This window comes from Leptonotus elevatus, chromosome 9 (assembly GCF_054856555.1).
Source record: "Leptonotus elevatus isolate MCC_2025b chromosome 9, RoL_Lele_1.0, whole genome shotgun sequence".
NCBI lineage: Eukaryota > Metazoa > Chordata > Actinopteri > Syngnathiformes > Syngnathidae > Leptonotus > Leptonotus elevatus.
Window position 1 is genome coordinate 21,697,115 of NC_141247.1, and position 23,085 is coordinate 21,720,199.

The 23,085-nt window shown below is 40.6% G+C and overlaps 2 protein-coding genes across 7 annotated transcripts in view; both read left to right on the forward strand.

Annotated features, from left to right (window-relative positions):
- Positions 1 to 5,667, forward strand: part of gria2b (glutamate receptor, ionotropic, AMPA 2b) — a 43,669-nt gene extending 38,002 nt beyond the window's left edge. For 2 of the 5 annotated variants that reach the window (XM_086085279.1, XM_086085278.1), the window contains exons 15-16: positions 1,710 to 1,958; positions 3,675 to 3,824. In XM_086085279.1, the coding sequence (XP_085941405.1) occupies positions 1,710 to 1,955 (246 nt within the window). In that variant the 3' untranslated portion in view covers positions 1,956 to 1,958; positions 3,675 to 3,824. Of the gene's footprint in view, positions 1 to 1,709; positions 1,959 to 3,674 lie in introns of those variants that run through there. The other 3 variants (XM_086085277.1, XM_086085276.1, XR_015095991.1) reach the window with 2 other exon arrangements.
- Positions 5,668 to 11,443: 5,776 nt separating this feature from the next.
- Positions 11,444 to 21,973, forward strand: LOC147168804 (homeodomain-interacting protein kinase 1-like). Of its 2 annotated transcripts, XM_086085198.1 has the most exons (10): positions 11,444 to 11,673; positions 18,473 to 18,580; positions 18,661 to 18,878; positions 19,493 to 19,684; positions 19,757 to 19,938; positions 20,609 to 20,732; positions 20,816 to 20,929; positions 21,011 to 21,097; positions 21,191 to 21,384; positions 21,509 to 21,973. In XM_086085198.1, the coding sequence occupies exons 2-10, from the start codon at positions 18,556 to 18,558 to the stop codon at positions 21,969 to 21,971; spliced, it is 1,599 nt and encodes a 532-aa protein (XP_085941324.1). In that variant the 5' UTR covers positions 11,444 to 11,673; positions 18,473 to 18,555; the 3' UTR covers positions 21,972 to 21,973. The 2 variants fall into 2 exon arrangements, with proteins under 2 accessions (XP_085941324.1, XP_085941325.1); XM_086085199.1 differs by lacking the exons at positions 18,473 to 18,580; positions 18,661 to 18,878.
- The last annotated feature ends 1,112 nt before the right edge of the window (positions 21,974 to 23,085 follow it).

The window sequence follows — 23,085 nt, forward strand, 5'->3', positions numbered from 1 at the left end:
CGAGACCGATGCCCATGTATCCGTTTCTGGCCCTTAAACGAATATATGGGATGCTGAAAGCAACTCCTTTGTTTGTGTCCGAACCCCCCACCACCCCCTTCCTCCCCCCATATTGCTTTTGGACCAATTTGTCTCCCCTCTTTGTCTCTTGTTTGTAGCGGCTTGGCCCGTTGTCGTGGGCAACCCGTGTAAATGGTCCTTGCACAGTAGCCCAAATTTCACGAAGACACACGCCACTCGGGCTGGATTTACACTGCAGGTCCAAGTGCCAAATTCCACTTTAGAGCCTCTGTCTGATATATATAGTATTTAGTTACATATACCACTTTGTTTACATTTACATGAAACCATCATGTACACACCAAATTAGGCCAATATAGATAGTTTAAGTTTGTGTAGAAGTTAAACTTAAAAGATTTAACATCTTGACTATATTTAGGGTTTGATTGATTAAAGGTGTGCAGCTATGTGCAGACAAACTGATGTGGAAGCTGATCTATTAAGCGGGCCAACCAGGATTGCGTCTGCCAAACACGTTCATTTTGCACATTGCAGGAAGAATATACGACAAGTGATTAATTTTGTACGTGCGATGTGGTTGTTAAAATCTGAGAGCAATTGCCATGGCTGATTCGACGCCTATAAATAGTGCTTCTGAAAGGCATAGCGTCTATTTAGCACTGCAATTTTGGAGCTTCGAATGCTCGAAGGGAAATGACTTGGCGACAATCACAAGAAGGAGTCATGCCATTATTCGCATTTTGGTGCATCTGGGTCATTTCAGCACATCGTACGAATTGGTGCTGGCCTGTCGCAGAGCAGTTTTCCGGCTGCTGTCCTAGTTTTAAACACAACGCCACGCAGGATGGGCACAAATCTGTGCATCCAATTTTATATGGTTGTTGGATTCACCAAAGTTATTTCGATGATTGATTTATTCTCTGTAACTCATTGCACCCTTAAAACTGCTGGGTTAAAAATAACCCAATTTGGCTTGACACAAGTTTGGGCTATTTTGTATCAAAACCCAATGTTTTTGGTTGTTTTCTTTAAAAAAAAAAAAAAAAAGTTGTGGGTCGTTCCAATTTTATTTATTAATTATTTATTTTGTATTTAATTTTCATTATTTTTATTTACTTTTATGTCATTCTTATTTGTATTTATTTTTATTTTTTTAGGGTTAGGGTTATTTCTAACTCAGCAGTTTTAAGAGTGTATAATATTAGTTTGACTCCCGCCACCATCACTTCCAATTCCATCTCTCCAAACTTCAGGCTTTAGGATTAGGACGTAGCGTTGGAGTCAGTGTTTGGAGAATGATATATACCAAAACAATTAGAGTTAAGATGGTGGTCAGGGTTTAAGGTTAGGGTTAGCGTTGGGGGGGGAAAGTGTCTCTTGATCCATGTGGTGTAAATCCAGCCGTGAAGTAACTGACTGCTGCTGCCTTCCATTTTGACTAACCTCAACCCACGATACTACTACTGCTTTAAATCTTACCCCAAGTGACCAATCACATTTCTGTCTTGTTTTTGTTGTGATTATTGGATGTTATTGTAAAAGAAAGCGTAAATGATTCAATGTGCATTTGTATGTGGTTCTGTTGTATTTGTGTGTGGTTTTTTTTGTTTGTTTTTGTTTTTGGACGCTGTTGCCTCTCCTCTGACTGCTGTGTCGTGTGCGTCCCCCGCCCCCTCCCACCCCCGCAGGAGAAGACCAGCGCCCTCAGCCTGAGCAACGTGGCTGGGGTCTTCTACATTCTGGTCGGAGGGCTCGGCTTGGCCATGCTGGTGGCCTTGATCGAGTTCTGTTACAAGTCCCGAGCCGAGGCCAAACGAATGAAGGTGGCAAAGAATGCACAGAATATTAACCCAACTTCCTCGCAGAATTCACAGAATTTTGCAACTTATAAGGAAGGTTACAACGTATATGGGATCGAAAGTGTAAAAATTTAGGGGGTAGGGACACGAGGTTTTCATAAATTCCCCCAAACTGCACGCTTTTTTGGCTCCATCCTCCGTTCCATCCTTCAGTGTTAAGTGAATGAAGAGGTTGGCCAAAGGATCGTATGTACTGGTGACTTATGATTTACTGAGAGAAAGGCATACCAGCCACACACACACCCCTTTGTTAAAGCATAATGATCGTGTTTGGAACAAGGAGTGTCAGTGCCATGCTGAGAAAGGGAAAAAATGTCCTTAACATTTTAGTTGCCAGGAAAGTTAACATTTTCAATGTGAAATTAGTTCAAGAAAAGTTCTCACCATATGGGAAAAAGTTATTATTTTTGTGAAATACCTCAGGAAAGGATAGCATTATGCTCAGATTTGCTGAGGAGGTAATTGCAGCAGTCATTTTATATTTAATTTGTTTTTATTATATATTGTTAAACGTCTTGATTTGATTGGAAAAAGATGAATATTATTCATTTAAATTATGAAAAATATCACACTGAGTAGCAGTTTGAATCATTGGTAGGGAGGGAGCTTGCTAGGTAGCTATGTAGGTAGCTAACTTGCTCGGTGGATGGATGGATGGATAGGTAACAAGTTAGGTAGGTAAATCGCGATAGATAGATTGATAGATAGATAGAGAGATTGATAAGAGAGATAGAGCGCTCACTGGCTAGCAAGAGAGACAGAGCGCTCGCTGGCTAGCAAGAGAGACAGAGCGCTCGCTGGCTAGCAAGAGAGACAGAGCGCTCGCTGGCTAGCAAGAGAGACAGCGCTCGCTGGCTAGCAAGAGAGACAGAGCGCTCGCTGGCTAGCAAGAGAGACAGAGCGCTCGCTGGCTAGCAAGAGAGACAGAGCGCTCGCTGGCTAGCAAGAGAGACAGAGCGCTCGCTGGCTAGCAAGAGAGACAGAGCGCTCGCTGGCTAGCAAGAGAGACAGAGCGCTCGCTGGCTAGCAAGAGAGACAGAGCGCTCGCTGGCTAGCAAGAGAGACAGAGCGCTCGCTGGCTAGCAAGAGAGACAGAGCGCTCGCTGGCTAGCAAGAGAGACAGAGCGCTCGCTGGCTAGCAAGAGAGACAGAGCGCTCGCTGGCTAGCAAGAGAGACAGAGCGCTCGCTGGCTAGCAAGAGAGACAGAGCGCTCGCTGGCTAGCAAGAGAGACAGAGCGCTCGGTAGCTAGCAAGAGAGACAGAGCGCTCGCTAGCTAGCTAGAGAGACAGAGCGCTCGCTATAGAGCTAACAAGCTAGGTAGGTTGCTACCTAGTTACAAAACAAGTGGATATGGGCATTTATTTTGTATTTTGTTATTTATTTTGACTTGTACAACTGTTTGGTGAAATTGTTGAAACTGCCAAACAACCACCGTCATTTTTGTCCCTCGAGATGATGGCGCTGACTCTGCTTCGTACGTCGTCTGTCTATTTAAGTTCCCTTGAGACCATGCTCATGTATGACTGTTGATGGCCACGCTTGTCGACGCCTCTCCTAGTAAAACAAAAAAACGCATTCTCATGCTAAATTAATGCTTGCCTCCATACCATACGCACATACTCATCCTCGCGCCGTGTCGCCTCCCCTCACACCCTTTAGTTCTCATCTCCATACATATTTATCCATATATAAATATTCATCTCTCACGCTTGAGCACGTGGGGAAAGACTTGCCTAACTTCCTTGTTGTGGGAATGTCCCGCCCCCTTTCCCCCCCCCCCCCGACCCTGCAGATGACTTTCGGGGACGCCATGAGGAACAAAGCGAGACTTTCGGTCACCGGGAGCACTGGGGAGAATGGTCGGGTGATGACTCCGGAGTTCCCGAAGGCCGTCCACGCCGTCCCGTACGTCAGGCCCGACATGGGCCTCAACGTCAGCCTGACAGACCTGTCCTGATCCCAGACCAACTTCCGAGTGCCTTACCATGGTTTCAAAAAGAAAAGGAAAAAAAAGAGCGCCTTTGTTCTTTTTTTTCTTCCAAAAGGTTTTTGGTTGTTTTTTTTTTCGACGATCCCTACTCTCTCTCTCTCTCTCTCTCTCTCTCTCTCTCTCTCTCTCTCTCTCTCTCTCTCTCTCTCTCTCTCTCTCTCTCTCTCTCTCGCTGTTCCGGCACTTTTTTTCTGGAAAGGGAACGCCGGAGATCACACAGACTTGGTCCCTGGTCGCTATTTTCCCCAACATAAAAAAAAAAACAAAAGAAGAAAAGGCGATCCTGGAATATCCTGGAATTTTTTTTCTATTCCTAAATGCGTGGAAAGGAAGGATCGATTGACAGCTGCTTCTCCCGAGTCATCTGAACTGTGTGTATGTGTGTGTTTGTTAATCGGTCGCCACCGCCACATCGCAGACAAGGAAGCACATCCACGTTCTAAAAATGTGAAACAGTCCTTTGAAGTTTTCTTAAGAAAAACCCAAGAAAATGACTATAAAACTATTTTTATGTATTTTCACAAAATAGCTTTTAAAGAAACTCGCCGGCTGGATTTAAACGCGTGTCTGGACATGAAAGAAAAAATAAGGAAGAGCAACAAATCATGTAATTAAATTCCTGTATATTTTATTGGTTAACATTTGGTGTTGCTACGAACTATATGTCAATGCTTGACACTTTTGGAATCTACATTTTCGCTCAAGTTTTTGGACTTTTGTGATTTATTTTTTTTCTTTTCCCCTGCCCGCTGTTTGTATTTTATTTTTTTTTCTGCCGAGGACCAGGGTCGTTTGTTGCGCTTTCAGGAGGAAGTGAACTTGTTTACACGCCATGAATGCAAAATATATCTATTAAAAACACACACACAAAAATATAAATAAAAAAACAACGGAAAAGGGCGTTCAAAAGGCATCAATATCCACCACGCGGGAAAAATGCCAAATAAGTGACGGGTGCCAAATCTTAGTGCCAGTAGATGATGAACATAGAGTCTTAATATAATCAATCACTGTCATTTCAGTGAATGTAAATGATTTTTATTTTTTTTGTAAAGTATAGATGTACAGTTGGTGGTGATGACACTGCTAATAACGATAAATAAAAAGCCTTTTTTTTTTCGGGGTTTTGGTTGTTGTTTTCCATGTATTTTTGCATCCACCCGACGATGACGTAGCAGCGGTTTCTGCATGTCGTTTGCTGCCGTTGTGACCAGACGTTTTGTTTTTCTCTCTCTGTTTTCGTTACTGCCCCCCCCCCCCCAAAAAAAAAAACACAACAGCGTTTATACTTTACTTTAACGTTAGAAGTCGTGACGGTGTTTGAAATTTTCGGGGGGAAAAACACATACATACGCTCTATATACATATATATATATATATACATATATTTTGTATTAAAAAGGTGAAATTTGGAAGAAAAAAATAGCATAGCCCCCTTTCGATGATAGTGTCAAAGCTACTTTAATTAATGGAGACTTCAGAATTTTGTTTTGTTTTTTAAGACAAGCACTTCTAAACTCATAAGACTCACTTGATCTCTTTTATGACTGTAAAGAGCCCCCGTGTATGCTACATATGGGGTGATTATCTGTATTATTATGATTACCGTTATTATTACTATGGCTGTTGTTTTTGTATTCTGACAATAGATAACACGCATATACTTGTAGTCGCTTCTAAGTTCCATATGGCGTAAATTCAGGCTATTCTCACTGACATTTTGTATTATGGAATGTGTGCTAACTTGTTTATTTTTGGGACTCTTTCATAAATAAATTTGAAAAAAAAAATGGCTGATCGCTTCCTGTGGCTTGTCAATCAAAAAATAGTTTGGAGATTAAGAAGAGTTTTCTGGTCAACTGTGCCTCTAAATTTGCACCAAACATTTTTAACTGATATAAAGTATAAAACGACCTTAACCAGTGACATTTGCAAAATCTTGTAAGACTTCCTAAAATCTCATGAGAATTTCAGTACATAATGCAAGGATTCTTCAAATCTTGTGAGAGTGATGGTAAATTGCATGAGACTTAAAACCTAAAATTATGCCTCAGATTTTGCGAGAATTACGGTTAAATCACATGCGAGTTACTTGCTCGAATCTGATGAGACCTCTGCAAAATCTTGCAAGACTTTCTCAAATCTTGTGAGATTTTTCATTAGATCCCCTGGGACTTTCTCAAATCTCCTCTCTAAATTAATGTACATTACACTTTATCACATTTTATAGGAATTACTCAAACGTCATCCAATCTTGACATACTTCCTAAAATGACACAATTTCCTCAAAACATTTGAGAAATCTAGTAAATCACACAAAGACATCCTAAGATCTTATGCAAACCACCAATTAAACAAGACATCATCAAATCTTGTGCTGTTTTCTAACTCATGCAAGACATTCTTAATCTTAAAGAGACTTCCAGGTAAATCACATGGGTCTTCCTCAAAACTCATAGGACTTACTAAAATATTCCTGCAAAATCATGTGAGGAGTCTTCAGATCTTGTGAGAGATGTCCTGAAATTTTGTGTGACTTTTGATAAATTGCATAGGATTTAGTAAAATCACACAAGACTTCTACAAATCTGGCAAGAATTCAGATTTTTTTTTTTTTAATCGCACTCAACTTCTTCAAATATCATAATAATTCTTCAAATCTTATAAGACTTGCAGTTAAACCGAATGGGACTTCCTTAAAACGCAAAGGACTTACTAAAATCTTCTGTGAATTCAGATAAATCATGCAAGGAATCTTCAGATTTTGTGAGAATTCCGCTAATCATCTTGTGAGAGACGTCCTGAAATTTTGTGAGACTTTTGATCAATTGCATGGGACTTAAAAATAAGTTGTAAAAAAAGAAAGAAAAAAAAAAGGCTTCCTCAAATCTGGCAAGAATTCTGATAAAAATCACACACAGCTTCAAATCTTATAAGACTTACAGTTAAATTGCATGGGACTTCCTCAAAACTCATAGGACTTACTAAAATCTTCAATCAATTCTGCTAAATCATGTGAGGAATCTTCAAATCTTGTGAGAGATGTCCGGAAATTGTGTGTGACTTTTGATAAATTGCATGGGATTTAGTGAAATCACACAAGACTTCCTCAAATCTGGCAAGAATTGTGATTAAAAATAAATAAAAAAACTTCTTCAAATCTTATAAGACTTACAGTTAAATTGCATAGGACTTTGACAAATCTCATGTGACCTCTGTGAAATCTTCAAGACTTCCAAAAATCTTTTGGGAATTTCACTGAATCATGCGAAGCTTCTTGAAATTGAAAGAATTCCGCTAAGTCACATGAGACTTAATGAAATCTTGTGCGAATTCTTTTTTTTTTTCTTAAATTAAATCAAATCAATCACATTCCTGTTTAGGTGCCTGATTTAGAAGAGAGAGCTTTGGCAGTGTGCCAGCGGTCGTAATGGAAATGACTTCTTAATTTCCGCTCCCCCAGGAGAGACACCATCATCGCCATTCCACCAATCAGCCACGGGCACTTTCATGTAATCAAGAGTCCTTATGGGCCGTTAGCGCGGCCAGCTTTAATCAGCATTAAAACAAAAATGTATCTGTGTTCCTGCGTGAGCAGTCAACTCCAGCAGGACTGTGACGCTGCGGGTTTACTAGAGTCTGTATCGTGGGCCCTTTTCACACTGCCGCTTAAAGTCCTTTCCCAGCTTTTCTATAGAGTGTGAATTGGACAAAGTTGGCAAAATTTTAAAACCTTTTTGAACGTGGGACGAGTTAGATACGTTTTATTTTTTTGAAAAGAAAAGACGATATAGTAAAAGTAGAGCTCACTTTGGGGACAAAAAGGTCAACTTCTTGAACAGAGTGCGGGTGGTGGTATGCATGGTGAGCAAGGGAGCGACCATAAGGTGGTATTTTTAATACTTTAAACATGAAATGGGAGGACAAACTCAACTTGTCAATTTTTCATGGACGGCTGTGAAGTTGAAGATCTGCGCGTAAAAGAGGTTACCCAGGTGGCACCCTGTCGATTTTCCAACTCTGATCTTGAAACCGGACAGACGATTTTGCTTGACCAACAACACGGTTGGCCTCTTTTGTTAGGAAATCACAACGTGACTGCGTCGGCGGCTGCTGGGAAACGGTTATCCCCAAGTCTGAGTTGTCATGGCAACAGCTGCTTCCACATAAAGAAAAGGATGGATGAAAGGGGAAGAGGAATGGGGAATGGGGTGTGTGTGTGTGGGGGGGGGGGGGGATGCTCTTCCATGCATACATTTGAAAGTCGCCCGTGAGAACAAAACATCGTCGGGCAGATTATGTAATTCAGCGGAAACGAGTGCGCGTCGCCATGACGACAGGGCACGGAGAGATGTTGTCTTGTTGTCTTTTGCCTGCGGGCAGACGCTCGCGCAGGGGCTGGCATTTCTTCCGGAAATGTCACGGATGCAATTAATAATGGTAATAATCATAATAATAATAATCAGAAGCAGCAGTTTCCACATTGGAGATGACGCGCATAAACGTTGCTTAGTGAAACTGATGTGAAGCCGAGTGAGGAGTGAGAAACATCACCGTCATACGCACTGTCAAAAGCTAAAGTCTCTCACAATTTACCACCGTCAATCTGTTTAGTAGACCTGGTTTGAATTTGGTAGCAATTGTACAAAATCTCTACAGTGGAATGGATTAAATTGATCTTAAAATGGCAGCTTCAAACCAAAATGGCAGACTTGCTGCATTTTTTTTGGGCATGGCTTCTTTTTGTGAGTCTACTCAAGTGAAATTGGCTCCAGGGGCCGAATTTTAAAATAACTGCCGATACTTTATGTAATTTCCTTGTTTTTGGCGAATCATTGAATTTTGCTGGTCTGCTACGCCAACACAAAATAATTTACTGCCATCCAACTTTCTTATGAGGTAAAAATTTGGTAGCCACCAGACAAAAGTGTAGATTTTTTTTTCCTCTTTGAATGACCCCAGAAATTGCCCAAATAAGTCTAAAATGGCTGCGTTAAAACACAGTTTCAGACTTCCTATTTATATGAAGGCATAGCTTCTTGAAACTTCTTTTCGTGGGTCTCTTCATGGTCGACATGCCTATTTAACTACACTTTACAAAGTGATACTCGTTTCGCAGGCTGAATTTTTAACGATACGTTTCTTTGACCTTTCAAAATGAGCCTAAAATGGCCGCCTCAAACCAAAATGGCAGACTTGCTGCATCTTTTCGGGCATGCCTTCTTGAGACTTTTTTGTGGGTCTTCTCAAGATAAACGTGCTGACCAAATGTAATGTTGCTAAGTGACTCTTTTAAAATAATTGTATTATTGTTATTATGTAATTTCCTTGTTTTTGGCGAATCATTGAATTTTGCTGGTCTGCTCCGCCAACACAAAACAATTTACTGCCATCCAGCCTTCTTATGAGGTAAAAATTTGGTAGCCACCAGACAAAAGTGTCGAAAGTTTTTTAGGACAAGTTTCTCTTTGAATTGGCAAAAATGAGCTTAAAATGGTAGCTTCAAAACCAAAATGGCCGACTTCCTGTGCCTTTTTTGGCATGGCTTCTTGAGGCTTTTTTTTGTGACTCTACTCATGATAGACATGCCCGCCATATTCCATGTCGATATGTCATGACTGGCTTTGGGGAATTGAATAGACGCTAAAACAACTACGCCAAAGCAAAATGGCCGACCTTGTGTCTTTTTCAGGCGTGGCTTCTTTTTTGTGAGTCTACTCATGATGGAGCCCTAATGAGCGTGTCTTGACGTCTGCCAACTTAATGATGTTATTTTCAAATTTGTCAACAACATTTGCAGGCGACAAATGATGCAACAGATGTTTGGGGTGGGGGGGGGGCGGGTTGGAGAGGGGGGGCGTGTCCCAGTCAGTTGCCATCTGTGCAGCAAAAGGAAAGTCCAAAACTAAAGCATCCATGCATCATGATAGCGTCTCTCCCGAAAGGAGTCAAATGAAAGCTGGAAATGGCGGAAATGGGAGCGGGCTCCCCGTCCGGGCGCCATCTGCCTTCACTGGCCTCGCTGCCAAACATGGCGGCCGCGTTCAGGGACTTTCTCGTCTGCGAAGATGGATGCTCTGTTTTCAGATTCCATTTTTCATCTCGACGCTTTACCCTCATTTATGTCAGCTGGCGCAGATTGTGGCACAGCACCTCAGTGGCTACATAAAAGTAGCCGGGAAAAGTAAGCAAATGAATTTCTGCACACATCGGAGTTCAAATGTAAATGTAAAAGTAAGTTAAATCATCAAATGTGACCAGATCGTCCATTTCAGTGATTCCAGACCAATTCACTTTCATATAACTGATGTGAGGAAGATTATTCATTTACTACAAATAATGCATATTTGTTCATCTATCTATGCCAGCCACAAAGCGTTTGTACTACTTTCCTATTTAAATGTAAAACACAGTGAGGATATAAAAAAGAAGAAGAAGAGATCTTGGAAAAGTTACACTTACGAGAGCATTTGTATTTTTGATTTTTTTTATAAAGAAGTTTTAACAAAGTGACGAGGAAAAATCTGTAATAATGATACAGTAAGACTAAAAATAGAATTAACTAAAGAAATAATTTTTTTTAAATTAAACACTGCAAAAATAAATATAAATAAATAAAAAATGCAAAAGTTGTATTTTTCACAACATACGAAATGCAGAAATTAGGGGTGGGAATCTTTGAATGTCTCACGATTCGATTCAAATCAGATTTTTGGGTCTGCGATTCGATTCTGAAAACGATTTTCGATTAACAATATTTTTTTATTGTAAATGATTTGATTAACAATGATTTTTTCTTCAATCTATAGATGTGCAAGGAATTGTCATGATCTACTCCAGTCTGACTCGCTAATACTAATTAGCGCGCTCCTCGCGGCACTTTAATCACTCAAAAGAACGGCTCCACGCTGAAAAAATAAACAAACTTTTATTGGAATAACTTGATCGGGACTTTTTCCTTCTACTCTCTAATGTGGCTACAACTTAACAGTGTATTAGACCGCGTGGAACCACACTGCCCCTCAGTGGCCAAACCGGGTACAACATGAACAGCGCTCCAAATAAAGGCACACACAGACAAAGGCAAGACAGTATAAAATAATTTTAATTCAATCGATTTTGGGACATTTCAAATCGATTCTGAATCGTACTAAATGAGAATCGCAATTCTTATGAGAATCGATTTTTTGCCACACTCCTAGCAGAAATGTTACATGGAAAAAATGTTTGTTACAGCCATGAAAAACAAACAAACAAACAAAACTTTATGAGTCATAGTAGTACAAAATAGACGCAATTTACAAAAAAAAACAAAAAAAATAAAAAATACCCAAAAACTCAATTATTAGCACTTCCTGGCAGGTCAGAACACAATTGAATCAGGAACTGGAAGTGAACAGGAAGTCGGCCATTTTGGCAAATTCCATGGCTCTTATTTTGGCGAAATCCTGCTTGTGAATCCTCCTAAACGAACCCCAATCAGAAGCACGAACACGAAACGTTGTAACAAATCACTTCCCGTGAGCGTTCCCATTGATGCGTGCCCCCACTTCCTGTTCCCCGATTGAACTTCCTGGGTGTCGCTCGTGTTTCAAGCGGCGCATCAGCAGGCAGCTTGTTACCTAACACACCTTGGCAGCGGCGTCCCAGCACGCTCCACAGCCCCACCGCGCCAAGCTAAGCACAGCGCTCATTATTTATTGACGGCGGACATTCTCATGCGGCGCGCTCAGGCCTTGATGTTGATGGCGGCGCGCGGTGCACACGCGCACGCTTAAGTAGTTCCCTCCTGCATATTGTGGTAAGATGTAATTCAGTCCTTCACTTTGAATTATTCACTGTTGCCTAAACAAATATTTTATTGATATACTCAGTCATCTGTTTGTCACAACACCGCTATTGTTTTCTTTAATGTTTTTACGTATTACTTTTCGATTTTAACTTGAATGAAAAGTTAGTTGTCATGTGTTTTCTGAGCAGCCAATCAGCTCTCTCGGCTACTTGTCAGCTGTATGTCGTTGTTTCGTTAGTTTGCTTCTAATGAGTTCCTTCCATTCCTGCCCGTTCGTTCGCTCGTCGTCTTGTCTATGTAAGTTTTGTCTTAGTCTTATTCTTTTTTTTTTTTATGCATATCACATGACAGAAGTCACATTTTGGCAAAAAAAACCAAATTGATGGATGAGTGTGTTGACGTAAAAATGTACCCGGACTTACTAATTTTATTTCTTAAATGGTCTCAATTTACTTGTGTACGCAAATCAATTTTCTCCATCGCAATGAATTTAAATATTAACTCATTCACTGCTAATGGCGGCTATAGACGTTAAGAAATCATTTAAACTGTTTCTATTAGTTAAATGTTTTTTTTTCTTCACTTTTGTTAACAAGAATATGAAAACCTAGAATTTTTTTTGCGTACTTTTAGAATCTATCTAAAATTTGTGATTAATCGTGAGTTAAGCAGTGAAGTCATGCGATTAATTTTCGATTAAAACATTTAATCGCCTGATGCCCCTAATTTTTTATAATCTTTTCTTTTCTTTTTCTTTTTCTTTCTTTTAAAAAAAGAAAAGATTACTAAAAATTAGGGGCGTCAGGAGATTAAAATGTTTAACTGTAATTAACAACATGACTTCACTAGTTAAAATATTTTTTTGTTTTTTTAAAGAAAAAATATGATTAAAAATTAGGGGCACCAGGCGATTAAAATTTGTAATTGTAATTAATCGCATGACTACTTAACTCACCATTAATAAAAAAAAATATATATATCTGTTCTAAATATACAACAATTTTTTGTCTAGGTTTTCATACTCTTGTTAACAAAAGTGGAACAAATGTTAAACTAATACAAATAATTGAATAGAATTTGACGTCTATAGCCGTCAATGGCAGTAAATGAGTTAATAATGAATTGCCAGTTCCTCGCTTTAGAACAACCTTCCGCTAAATATTAGGCAATCTCCCACTCATCAGCATTGTTGCAGTGCTTTATGGCGTCTGCTGTATTTTGTGTTATTATTGATACTTATTTTATTTACTTATTTACTTACCTACTTGTTGCTATGAATGTATTAATATAAATGTTATTTACTTGTAAATTTACCTACTTATGATATTTTATTTTGTTAATTTGTTTCACTTTACTGCAAAGTTGAGTTGAGTAATCGTGATTGTGTATGCGCATTTTTTGGAGCGGCAAATTATGAAGCTCCGCCCATCCGACGATACCAAACGAATGACAGCCAAACACCCCCCCAACCCCCCACCCCACCCAATCGGATATGTTTTTGTCATCGCCACTGCTTGCTCTTAACATTGTGTGCAAAACAACTTCCTGTTCAAATTCAATAAGCACCCCTCTTATCTGACGGAATAAAAGAACTGTCGTTTATTTTTTATTTATTTTTTTCATTTGAAAGGCAGACGAGCAAGAAAGAGGTGTGAGAGAGTTGCTCCAAGTTGACGATTTCAAAGCGCCAATTGATCAATTATTCAGTGGCGAGCGGCTGCGTCGCTGGGAAAACAAATAAATTCCGTCCGTTTGCTGGTTCTGGCGATGTCTCGTTTGCAGTCTTTTCTATCAAATCAACATGCAAATAATTAAGGTGTGAAAAAAAAAAATAATCAGTCATTAAATAAATGACAAAATAAATATTTCAATGAAATTGTCATGAAAAACAAAACAAAATTGTGAATAAATAATCAAATAAAATCAAGGATGAAATGATTACAATCCAAAATTAATTCAATAAATTGTTCATGAAAAAAAAAAAAAAGAACTCCAACTTCGCCATCGTCACGAACCCATTGCCACAAGCCGCCGCTATGCGGGAAAATTTGCTGCGTTGCGTTCAATTAAAAAGCTTCTTTGTTTACTATTTGACAGACAGCTTTGGAGAATGGTATTAATATTGTAAACCTTTCGCTCCTGACTAAAAATATCCATTGTGGTCGTGCAGTGTGTTAATAATTTAGCTTTTTACGGAGGGAATTATTTAAATATTTACCGGCGCGCTTGTAATGTTTCTCCTTTGCTTGTCACGGACTTCAATTAAAGCCAATGAGAACTACGGTGGGCTAACTCCATTTTTGTCATTTGCAGCGTAGTGATTACAATTCTAGGGAAATAAATGCGATTAATTACAATTAAAAAAATTTAATCGCCTGACGCCCATAATTTTTAATAATCTTTTTTTTTTTAATCGCGTCAGGCGATTAAATGTTTTAATTGTAATTAATTGCATGACTTCAATAGTTGACTCACAATTAATCACAAATTTTATATCTGTGCTAAATGTACAATAAAAAATTCTAGTTTTCATACTCTTGTTAACAAAAGTGGAAAAAAAATGTTAAACTAATAGAAATAGTTCAAATGAATTTTTGACGTCTATAGCCGTCAATGGCAGTGAATGAGTTAAGGGTGTGTGTACACTTATGCAACCACATGACCTCAGGTTGTCTGATGTATCTTGTTCTCATTGTTTTGTATCACCAAAAGCTGACATTTGAGGGGTGTGTAGACTTTTTGTACCCACTGTAAATAAAGCATGCGGAGGCTGCGTCCTTTCAAATATCACCACAAGGATACATTTGTCATCCTACGGCATTTACGATTACCGCGAGGAGGAGTCATACTGTCGCACGATGCGCACTTCACCCCCTCCGGGCTATCGACATGCTTAGAAAAAACAAAACAAAACAGTGATTTTTACTCAACAATTATTCATTTCAAATGTCCCGGTGGAGTTTCCACATGGCGGCCATTAAAAAGGCATGAGCGCCAAACCCCCCCAAGAGAGGCCACAATATGGAACTGAATCACTCTGATTTGCAGACGGACGGCAGATTAAAAATAAATTGTGGTGTGAAATATTTAGAGGGATAGAGGAAGGGGGGGGGGGGGCGTTATTAGCGCAGATTTGCTGCCTCGGCTTTCGCGGCAAAATGGCTTTCTCTGTGGAGGTGCCATCACAACCTGGACAACTGAAAACCAGAGAACAAAATGGGAAAAAATAAAATAAAATACAGTAAATAACATAAAACAGAATATTAAAATAAATCAATTAAAATTATTGGGGGTGTTGTGAAAACCGATTCGAATCAGAAAATCCATTTTGATTATAAAAGATGTGTGTGAACTGAATCGAATTGCTACACTTTAAACATGGATGTAATGATGTCATTGTCATGTGCTCCTATTGGCTCAGCGGCGGCGGTATCATGGTCTAAGTCTGCTGTGTTAAAAGTCATGTTTTTTTATGGAAGTCTCAAAACATTCTTCATTAATATATAACCGCACTAATAAACTAACCACCAGAGGGTGCTAGAACTGCACAAATGGAATACAACCTTGCCTTTTTAAAAGATACTTTTGCTACTTTTGATATCGTGATATCACAATATTGCCGATATCGTAACATTCCTAACTTTAAAGGGACAGTGTGTATTATTTAGTGCCATCTAGTGGTGAACTAATAATGTATTCATTAAAAACAATATTAATTTCAATAGTATGCAAAAAAATCTCAACGTATAATTTTTAATATAATCACTAAGAGCATTACATAGCTTATTTCCCTCTTCTTTGCTTTCGCTAGCTTCTCCCATTAGCCGCTCCAGTTACTTCTTGCTAGCCGCTCTTGTTAGCCACTCCAGCGAGTTCTTTGCTAGCTTGCTCTTGCTAGCCGCTCACGCTAGCTAGCTCGCTCGCTCCAAATAACAATTGGTAGTAATTGGTGGTCGGCTTGTGAAGTGTAGTCTCTCTGAGGCGCCGAAGTCTGCTTGCTTCAAAAATTGTTGCATTCTATTTGTTCAACACTCGATGGCACTAAATTCTACACACTGTACCTTTTTAACAAAATAAAATAAAAATAGAACAATAAATTCTGCAGTGTTAAATTAATAAGTGTAAAAATTATTAGGGACTATTTTTAGTATGATAAATGGTGAACTATGATGTATGCAACTTCTTTTTTTGACATATAAAAATATAGATCAAATATAACTGTGGAGCAAAAACGTTTGTGTGTGGCTTCGATTCAGACTGTAGTGAGCAAAAGCAAATACTGTATGCCCGGCTGCCTTCTGAGGCATTCAATTGTGAACTAACAGGGTGCGCATCAAAGCTAATCAGGCATTCAAAATGGTCACCTACGCAAACACCGTCGACCGACCCCGGCCAGGTGTTTGTTTTTACTCCGCTCGTGTTTTTGTGCCAAATTGCCCTCAGTCGGCTCGCGATGTAAGCAAATACATCTCATGCTGTATATAAGCATTACTGAAACACTCTCACACACTACTGAAAAGCTCTAATCCACACTACTGAAATGCTCTCACACACTATCAAAACTCTCACACACACTACTGAAACTCTTCAATTGGCATTACCGTAAAAAAAAAACTCAACTTCTCACTACTGAAAATCTTTCACTCACACTACTGAAACTCTCACATATGCACTACTCATCGAAATTACGTAACTCTATATATTTTATTTATATATATATATATATGAAGTGCGCGTGCACCTCACCCTCTGACACACTAATGAAATGCTCTCACACCCTATCAAAACTCTCACACCCACACTACTGAAGCACTTTTACTCACTTACTGAAACTCTTCATTTGCACTACCGAAAAACTACTGAAAATCTTTCACTCACACTACTAAAACTCTCACGAACATCTGAACCACTCTAATATGCACTACTCATCGTAATTACGCAATTCTATATTCAAGTGTGCGTGCACCTCACCCTCTTACACCCTAAAGAAATGCTCTCTCACTCACACTACTAAAACTCTCACAAACATCTGAACCACTCTCATATGCACTACTCATCGCAATTACATAACTCTAACCCTATATTCAAGTGTGCGTGCACCTCACCCTCTCACACACTAATGAAATGCTCTCACACACTATCAACTCTCACACACAATACTGAAGCACTTTCACTCACTACTGAAACTCTTCATTTGCACTACCGAAAAACCCTCACATTCACACTACTGAAAATCTTTCACTCACACTACTGAAACTCTCACAAACATCTGAACCACTCTCATATACAATACTCATCGGAATTACGCAATTCTATATTCAAGTGTGCGTGCACCTCACTCTCTCACACACTAATGAAATGCTCTCACATACACTCCTCATTGCATTCAAATAGGTGTGCCACTCATTCTCACAAGAACATATTAATAATAATAATAATCCCACTTATAAGAGACACTGCAGAGTGAAATATATGAGCAAGGTGTCCTAATCCCCATTTATTGGAAGGCAGTAGCGAGGTAATAAATGGTCTGCTTATTATTAATATATATTATATTTTTGTTGGTGTAATTGATTAACATAACAGTATTGTATGGTGTTGATATAAAAAGTCAACACACCCCTGTTCAAATGCCAGGTTTACTGAATTCCCTCCACCTTGACTAAGCCCACTTGGCCAAGTCCCATCTAAAAATAAAAATAAAACAGGGGTGTGCAGACTTTTTCAATCCATTGTATGCTGTGGATTTACTGTGATTGAGACATTTCTTCTTTCTCGGGAGCTGATGTTTAGGCCTTAAACGTCTGAAGTCGCAGATTTACATACATTAATTGATACGTACAGCATCACAGGGCCTCTAAAAGCTCTTTGCATCTCTCTCTCGTGCGCGAACATCCGAATAAATAATGTAGTCAGTTTTTTAAAACTAAAATCTCTCTTCAAAGGAACTGCGAGAATACTGACATATTGAGCATTAGACGCCATGTTTTGCCGCATAATGTTGGTCTAGGACGGAGGGTGATGCCTGAAGGATGATCAAAACATTTTAGGCAAGCTCACGTCTGCCATTTGTGACTTAAACCCCAAACAAAAATCATGAGATTTTTCCTGAGAACATAGTCCTTTTTTTATTTAGATTAAAAGCTTACTGCTCTCACACACACGACTGAAACACTCAATATGAGCATATTTGAGTATTTTTGTCTGAGAGCATTTCAGTTATGTGTGAGAGTGTTTCACTTAAACCCCAAACAAAAACATGAGATTTTTACTGAGAAACAGTCCTTTTTTAAATATTTAGATTAAAAGCTTACTGCTCTCACACTCACGACTGAAACACTCAATATGAGCATATTTGAGTATTTTTAGTGTGAGAGCATTTCAGTTAAGTGTGAGTGTTTCACTTAAACCCCAAACAAAAATCATGAGATTTTCTGAGAATATAGTCCTTTTATTTTATTTTATTTAGATTAAAAGCTTACTGCTCTCACACTCACGACTGAAACACTCAATATGAGCACATTTAAGTATTTTGTGTGAGAGCATTTCACTTAAACCCTAAACAAAAATCATGAGATTTTTCTGAGAACAGTCCTTTTTTAAATATTTAGATTAAAAGCTTACTGCTCTCACACACACGACTGAAACACTCAATATGAGCATATTTGAGTATTTTTAGTGTGAGAGCATTTCAGTTATGTGTGAGAGTGTTTCAGTCACGCGTATAAGAGCTTTTCGGTTGTGTGTGGCCGAGGTAAGCCTTGACTGAAAACGTCCCTGAGAGCACCTGATTGGTTTTCTGCACCAGCTTTCAAGATGATGCCACTTGTAGACATCATCCCGGTCAAATGACCTATTCCATGAGCCGTGCGCTTATGTGATTGTGATGTCATGCAGCATCGTGGCGCCCTCAAAGGTATCCACCACCGCCGCACGTTTTGGTCGCGTCTTCACTTACCAGGAAGGTACTCAGATATCACAAATCCAGGTGCACAGGTACGAACGCGGAGATGGACTCCTACGGCATATTTGGCGACCGCCTTGTACCCGGGGCCCGGCTGTACTCGGCGTCCACCAGCTACAAGGTGCTGTCGTTGCTCAGCTGCGGTACTTTCGGGAAAGTGGCGAAATGCCGCAAAATGGATAGCGACAAGACGGTGGCGGTGAAGATGATCAGGAATCAAGGCAGCTTTGCGGAACAGGCCAAGATGGAGGTAGAGTGAAACTCAGAAGCCCACGCAGTCGGTGAAAAGAGAGACCAGAGATGGGGGACTCGTGAGAGACTTAAGTCACAGGTTGTTGTTTTTTTTAAGACTTGTGACTCGTCCACTAAAGACTCGAGACAGCGTGGCAAACTCGGGGCCACAAGGTGCTGCAGTTTTTGCTTTAAAATACTTTATCCGGCGAGTCAAACTTGTGGTAAAGGACTTGACTTTGACCGGTGGTTCAAAGACTCGAAGACTGGACTTGGACTTGGCCTTAGAGCAGTGGTGGGCAAACTCGGTCCTCGGGCCAGAGTCCTGCGGGTTTTGGATGTTTCCCTTCTCCAACACAGCCGGTATATGATCAGCTCACCAGCAAGCTCTGCACGAGCCTGATGATGATCCTGATGATTGGAATCAGCTTGTGTTGGAAGAGGGAAACCTCCAAAACCTGCAGGAGTTTGCCCACCCCTGCCTTAGAGACTTGCGCCTACCTCTGAGAGAGACCATATAAAACGACTTCCCACAGACTTTGGTCAATTTTAGGCTCATTGATGCTGGTGAAATTTGATGGTAAGATCTTTCCACCGTGCTACGCTCACCCTTTCGACATATCCCATCTACAGATTGACACGTTACAGAAAGTCAAAATGCTGCCGAACTCTAAAAGACACCTGGTTCTGTGGAAACGCGTCTTCAGCGACATGGGGCACATTTGCCTCGAGTTCGAGTACCTGGACAAGAGTCTTTATGATCTCATGAGGGAACGACAATTCAAACCTCTTCAAGTGAAAGAGATTCGACCCGTGGTCCATCAGGTATGTTCGCCACGTGGACGGACGCCAAGAGGGGGGGACTCTTGATAAAACCGTCCTTTATCACCTTGCCAGCTGGCCAGCGCTCTGAACCACCTGAAGCACGCGCGTATGATTCACGCTGACATCAAGTTGGAAAACGTCATGCTGATCGACCACCGGCGGCAACCGTACAGAATCAAAGTCGGTGGCCTGGGTTTGGCCCGTGGCGCTTCGGCCGCCAAGCAAAACTCCAACGGTCAGAGCCACCCGTACCGGTAAGGAACTGGAAAACCAAAGACAGTGGATCCTCAGTGTCCATCTTGTTTTTTTTTTGTTTCTATTGTTGCCATTATCATTTCCCTTTTAAGGATTTGCATGATTTTGCCACAAAATTCGGAGCCACCTGTACCAGGAAGTTCCTCGGTAGTTCCTCTCGAGTACACAAAAGTAACGATACAGAAACTCTTGCCTTGGTTGAGCATCGCTTTTCTTGGTCAATTGTCATTTGTAAGAATGACCCATTTTTCCTTTTGAGAAAACCAAACCAATTGAGTTCCAAATTGGTCAAACTGGAATATGACGGTAGATCCTCAGTATCCATCGAGTTTGAGTGCAAAAAATTAAACCTACCTGTAGAAAACTGAAAACCCAAAGACAATGGTTGGTATTGAATCTTTCCTCGGTCGAGTACTGCTTTTTGAGTCTATCGGATTTCTGACACAAAACAGAGCTCCTAAGTCAGAACTACCAAACCAAAGACCTTATCTAGCGAGGGTACAAAAAGTAAACCTCTAGAAAATCTTGACTTGGTCTCGAACTGCTTTTGGTGTCTATTGGCGCAACTGGACTTTCCCTCGTGTTTACATGAACAAAGGTCCACTGTGTTGATAACACAAAAATCGGCATTTAATGGCTCGTAGGAATTGAGCGTTTATCTTCTCGCAGGTCTCCGGAGATTTTATTGGGGGCTCCATACGCCCAAGCTACAGACATGTGGTCTGCCGGCTGCGTGGCGGCTTTCCTCTACATCGGCACTCACATGTACCCCGGCAGGAAGGAATATGAAACCGTAAACTGCCGGATTGCATTTTCCCCATCAAGGAAAGACCTCACAAAAAGTTCCTAATCACGGCCTCTGTGCTGTTTCTTCAGATCAACTACATTATAGAGACCCAAGGTCCATTTCCAGAAGACATCCTGGCCTCTGGAGAGAAGACCGGGAACTTTTTCCAGAGAGACAGCAAGACCAGTTCCTGGAGACTGAAGGCAACTTCGTTTTAAAGTGAATTTTGACGGGCAGAAGCTAAAGAACGGCTCAAGACTAACCGCGATCATGTCTCCCCCCAGACGCCGGAATATTACCAACAAGAGACAGGATTCCCAGTACGAGACACCCGAAAGATCAAGCTGACTTCTCTCAATCACCTTCAACAGGTATGTCAGAAAAGTCCGAAGACCTCACCGGTATGGGGACTGAACAAAAAAAAAACCCGCCACCAATCACGCCGTTGTTTCCGTTTGTCTCAGCTCCAACCTTGGCTTTTCGACGCCAAATGTCCATCCGACGAAGACGTGCACGCGGACGACAAGCGGATGTTTGTGGACGTGCTCAAGGGAATGCTCCACCTCAGCGCATCGCAGCGACTGACGCCGCGTCAAGTGCTGGCACATCAGTTCGTCACCATGAGCCACCTGAAGCCTCGCCGCGACCTCAGTCAGCAGTACGTTGGTCGCCGAGTGAAATGGGGGGCTCTTCAAAACCGGATTACAGTTTCAAGATTCAAGGATTATGGGTTTCTAATTATGGTTTCCAGTCTGTGACATAAACATCCCGTTGTCTTGCAGGGCCAAGTCGTGCTATGAGTTGATGTCGCACTGCGGGAAGGAAACGTCTCACGTTAGCAAAAGGAAATCTTCAACCTTGCAGAGAACTTCCTCAAAAAGCAGCCAGAAGAAGAAGAAGAAGAACTCCACAAAAGTGCACAAAAAGTCCCGCGATGCGACATGTAATCCCTCCAAAAGACTAAAAACTGCCGATGAAGACGACTGCGCCGATCAAGTCAAACAACCCGATGCCGAAAAAAGCCTCTCTCGGCCCTCGAATCCCTCAAGACTTAAGTCTAAGGAGGCAAAGTACATAAAGCTGAAAACCAAATTTGCGGCACGCTTCATGGAGGAGCAAAGCGCGATGGATGAGAACCAGATTTTTCAAAGTGGTCCGACTCACAATCACCAACAACATGTCCGCCTTGGACAAGGAACTCAACTCTTGGCCCTGGGGAAGGATCCTCCCAAAAATGTACTGTAAAGACAAAAATAGGGATGCAACTAACGATTATTTTCATAATCAATTATTATGTCGATTATTTTGTCGATTAATTAATAAATCAGATTTAAAAAATAATAATTTCCAGCCTTATATTAACCATTTCAAAAACATAAATTAATCACAATTCAGTTTCTGGTTTGATTCGTAACATACGAAAATTGGCAAAAATGTCAATCACTGTTTTTCAAAGTAAAAGTAGACGTTTGCAGATATTTTATTTTGATTCAACACAAACATGTCTCCTTTCATGAAGGGCTACAGAAATTTGCGAATATTAACAGCTGGGAATGTTGGCAAAATTCTGAGGATTTGGCCTTTAAACGATTATTCCATTACCTAAAATAACTATCGATTAATCTGACAATCGATTAGTTGTCGATTCATTGTTGCACCTTTAAACAACAGCACTAAATATCATTGTTCTCATTTCACACTGAGATTAACACACTTGGAAAAAAAAACTGTATTACGATTACGGAATGGAACAGAAGCCCGGATGGTGTTTTAAACGAGTTTAGGAGGGTTTTCAATCCTGGGATTGACTCTTTGAAATTTGGGTTTCAAACTGGCCTTTAAAGCCTGGGTTGGAGGGTTCAAATACGGGTTCATGTTCCAAAGTGGAGATGATTTCACTGTAGGTAGCGAAGCTAAACTCATCTCTTCTCATTTAGCTGAACTTCTTCTAATTTAGCTTTAGCTTAGCTTATTTAGCAGTAGCTAATCTCATTTAGTAGTATATTAGCTCACCTCATCTGAAACTGCCAACACGGCCCGACCCGATTATCCTCCGACCGATCACATGCCGTGATACCAGCAGCTTTATTTATCCGGCAGGGGAGGACACCCAAATGTCACACCGGGCGCGCTCTGGCCCGGCGGCCAGGCTTAGGTGGCGAGCAAAGGTGCTGATCCAAACTGACATTTGAAAAAGTGGCGGCCGGCGCAATGTGCATTCACGCGGTTACGCTTTGTTCTCTGACGGATGAAGAAGGCACAAAAACACTTTGCCGCTTCAGATCAGAACCAACACGGCACTTTTGACTGCCCGCCGTCACTTTTCCTCGCTCGTTGACATAATAAAAGCAAAGCTTAA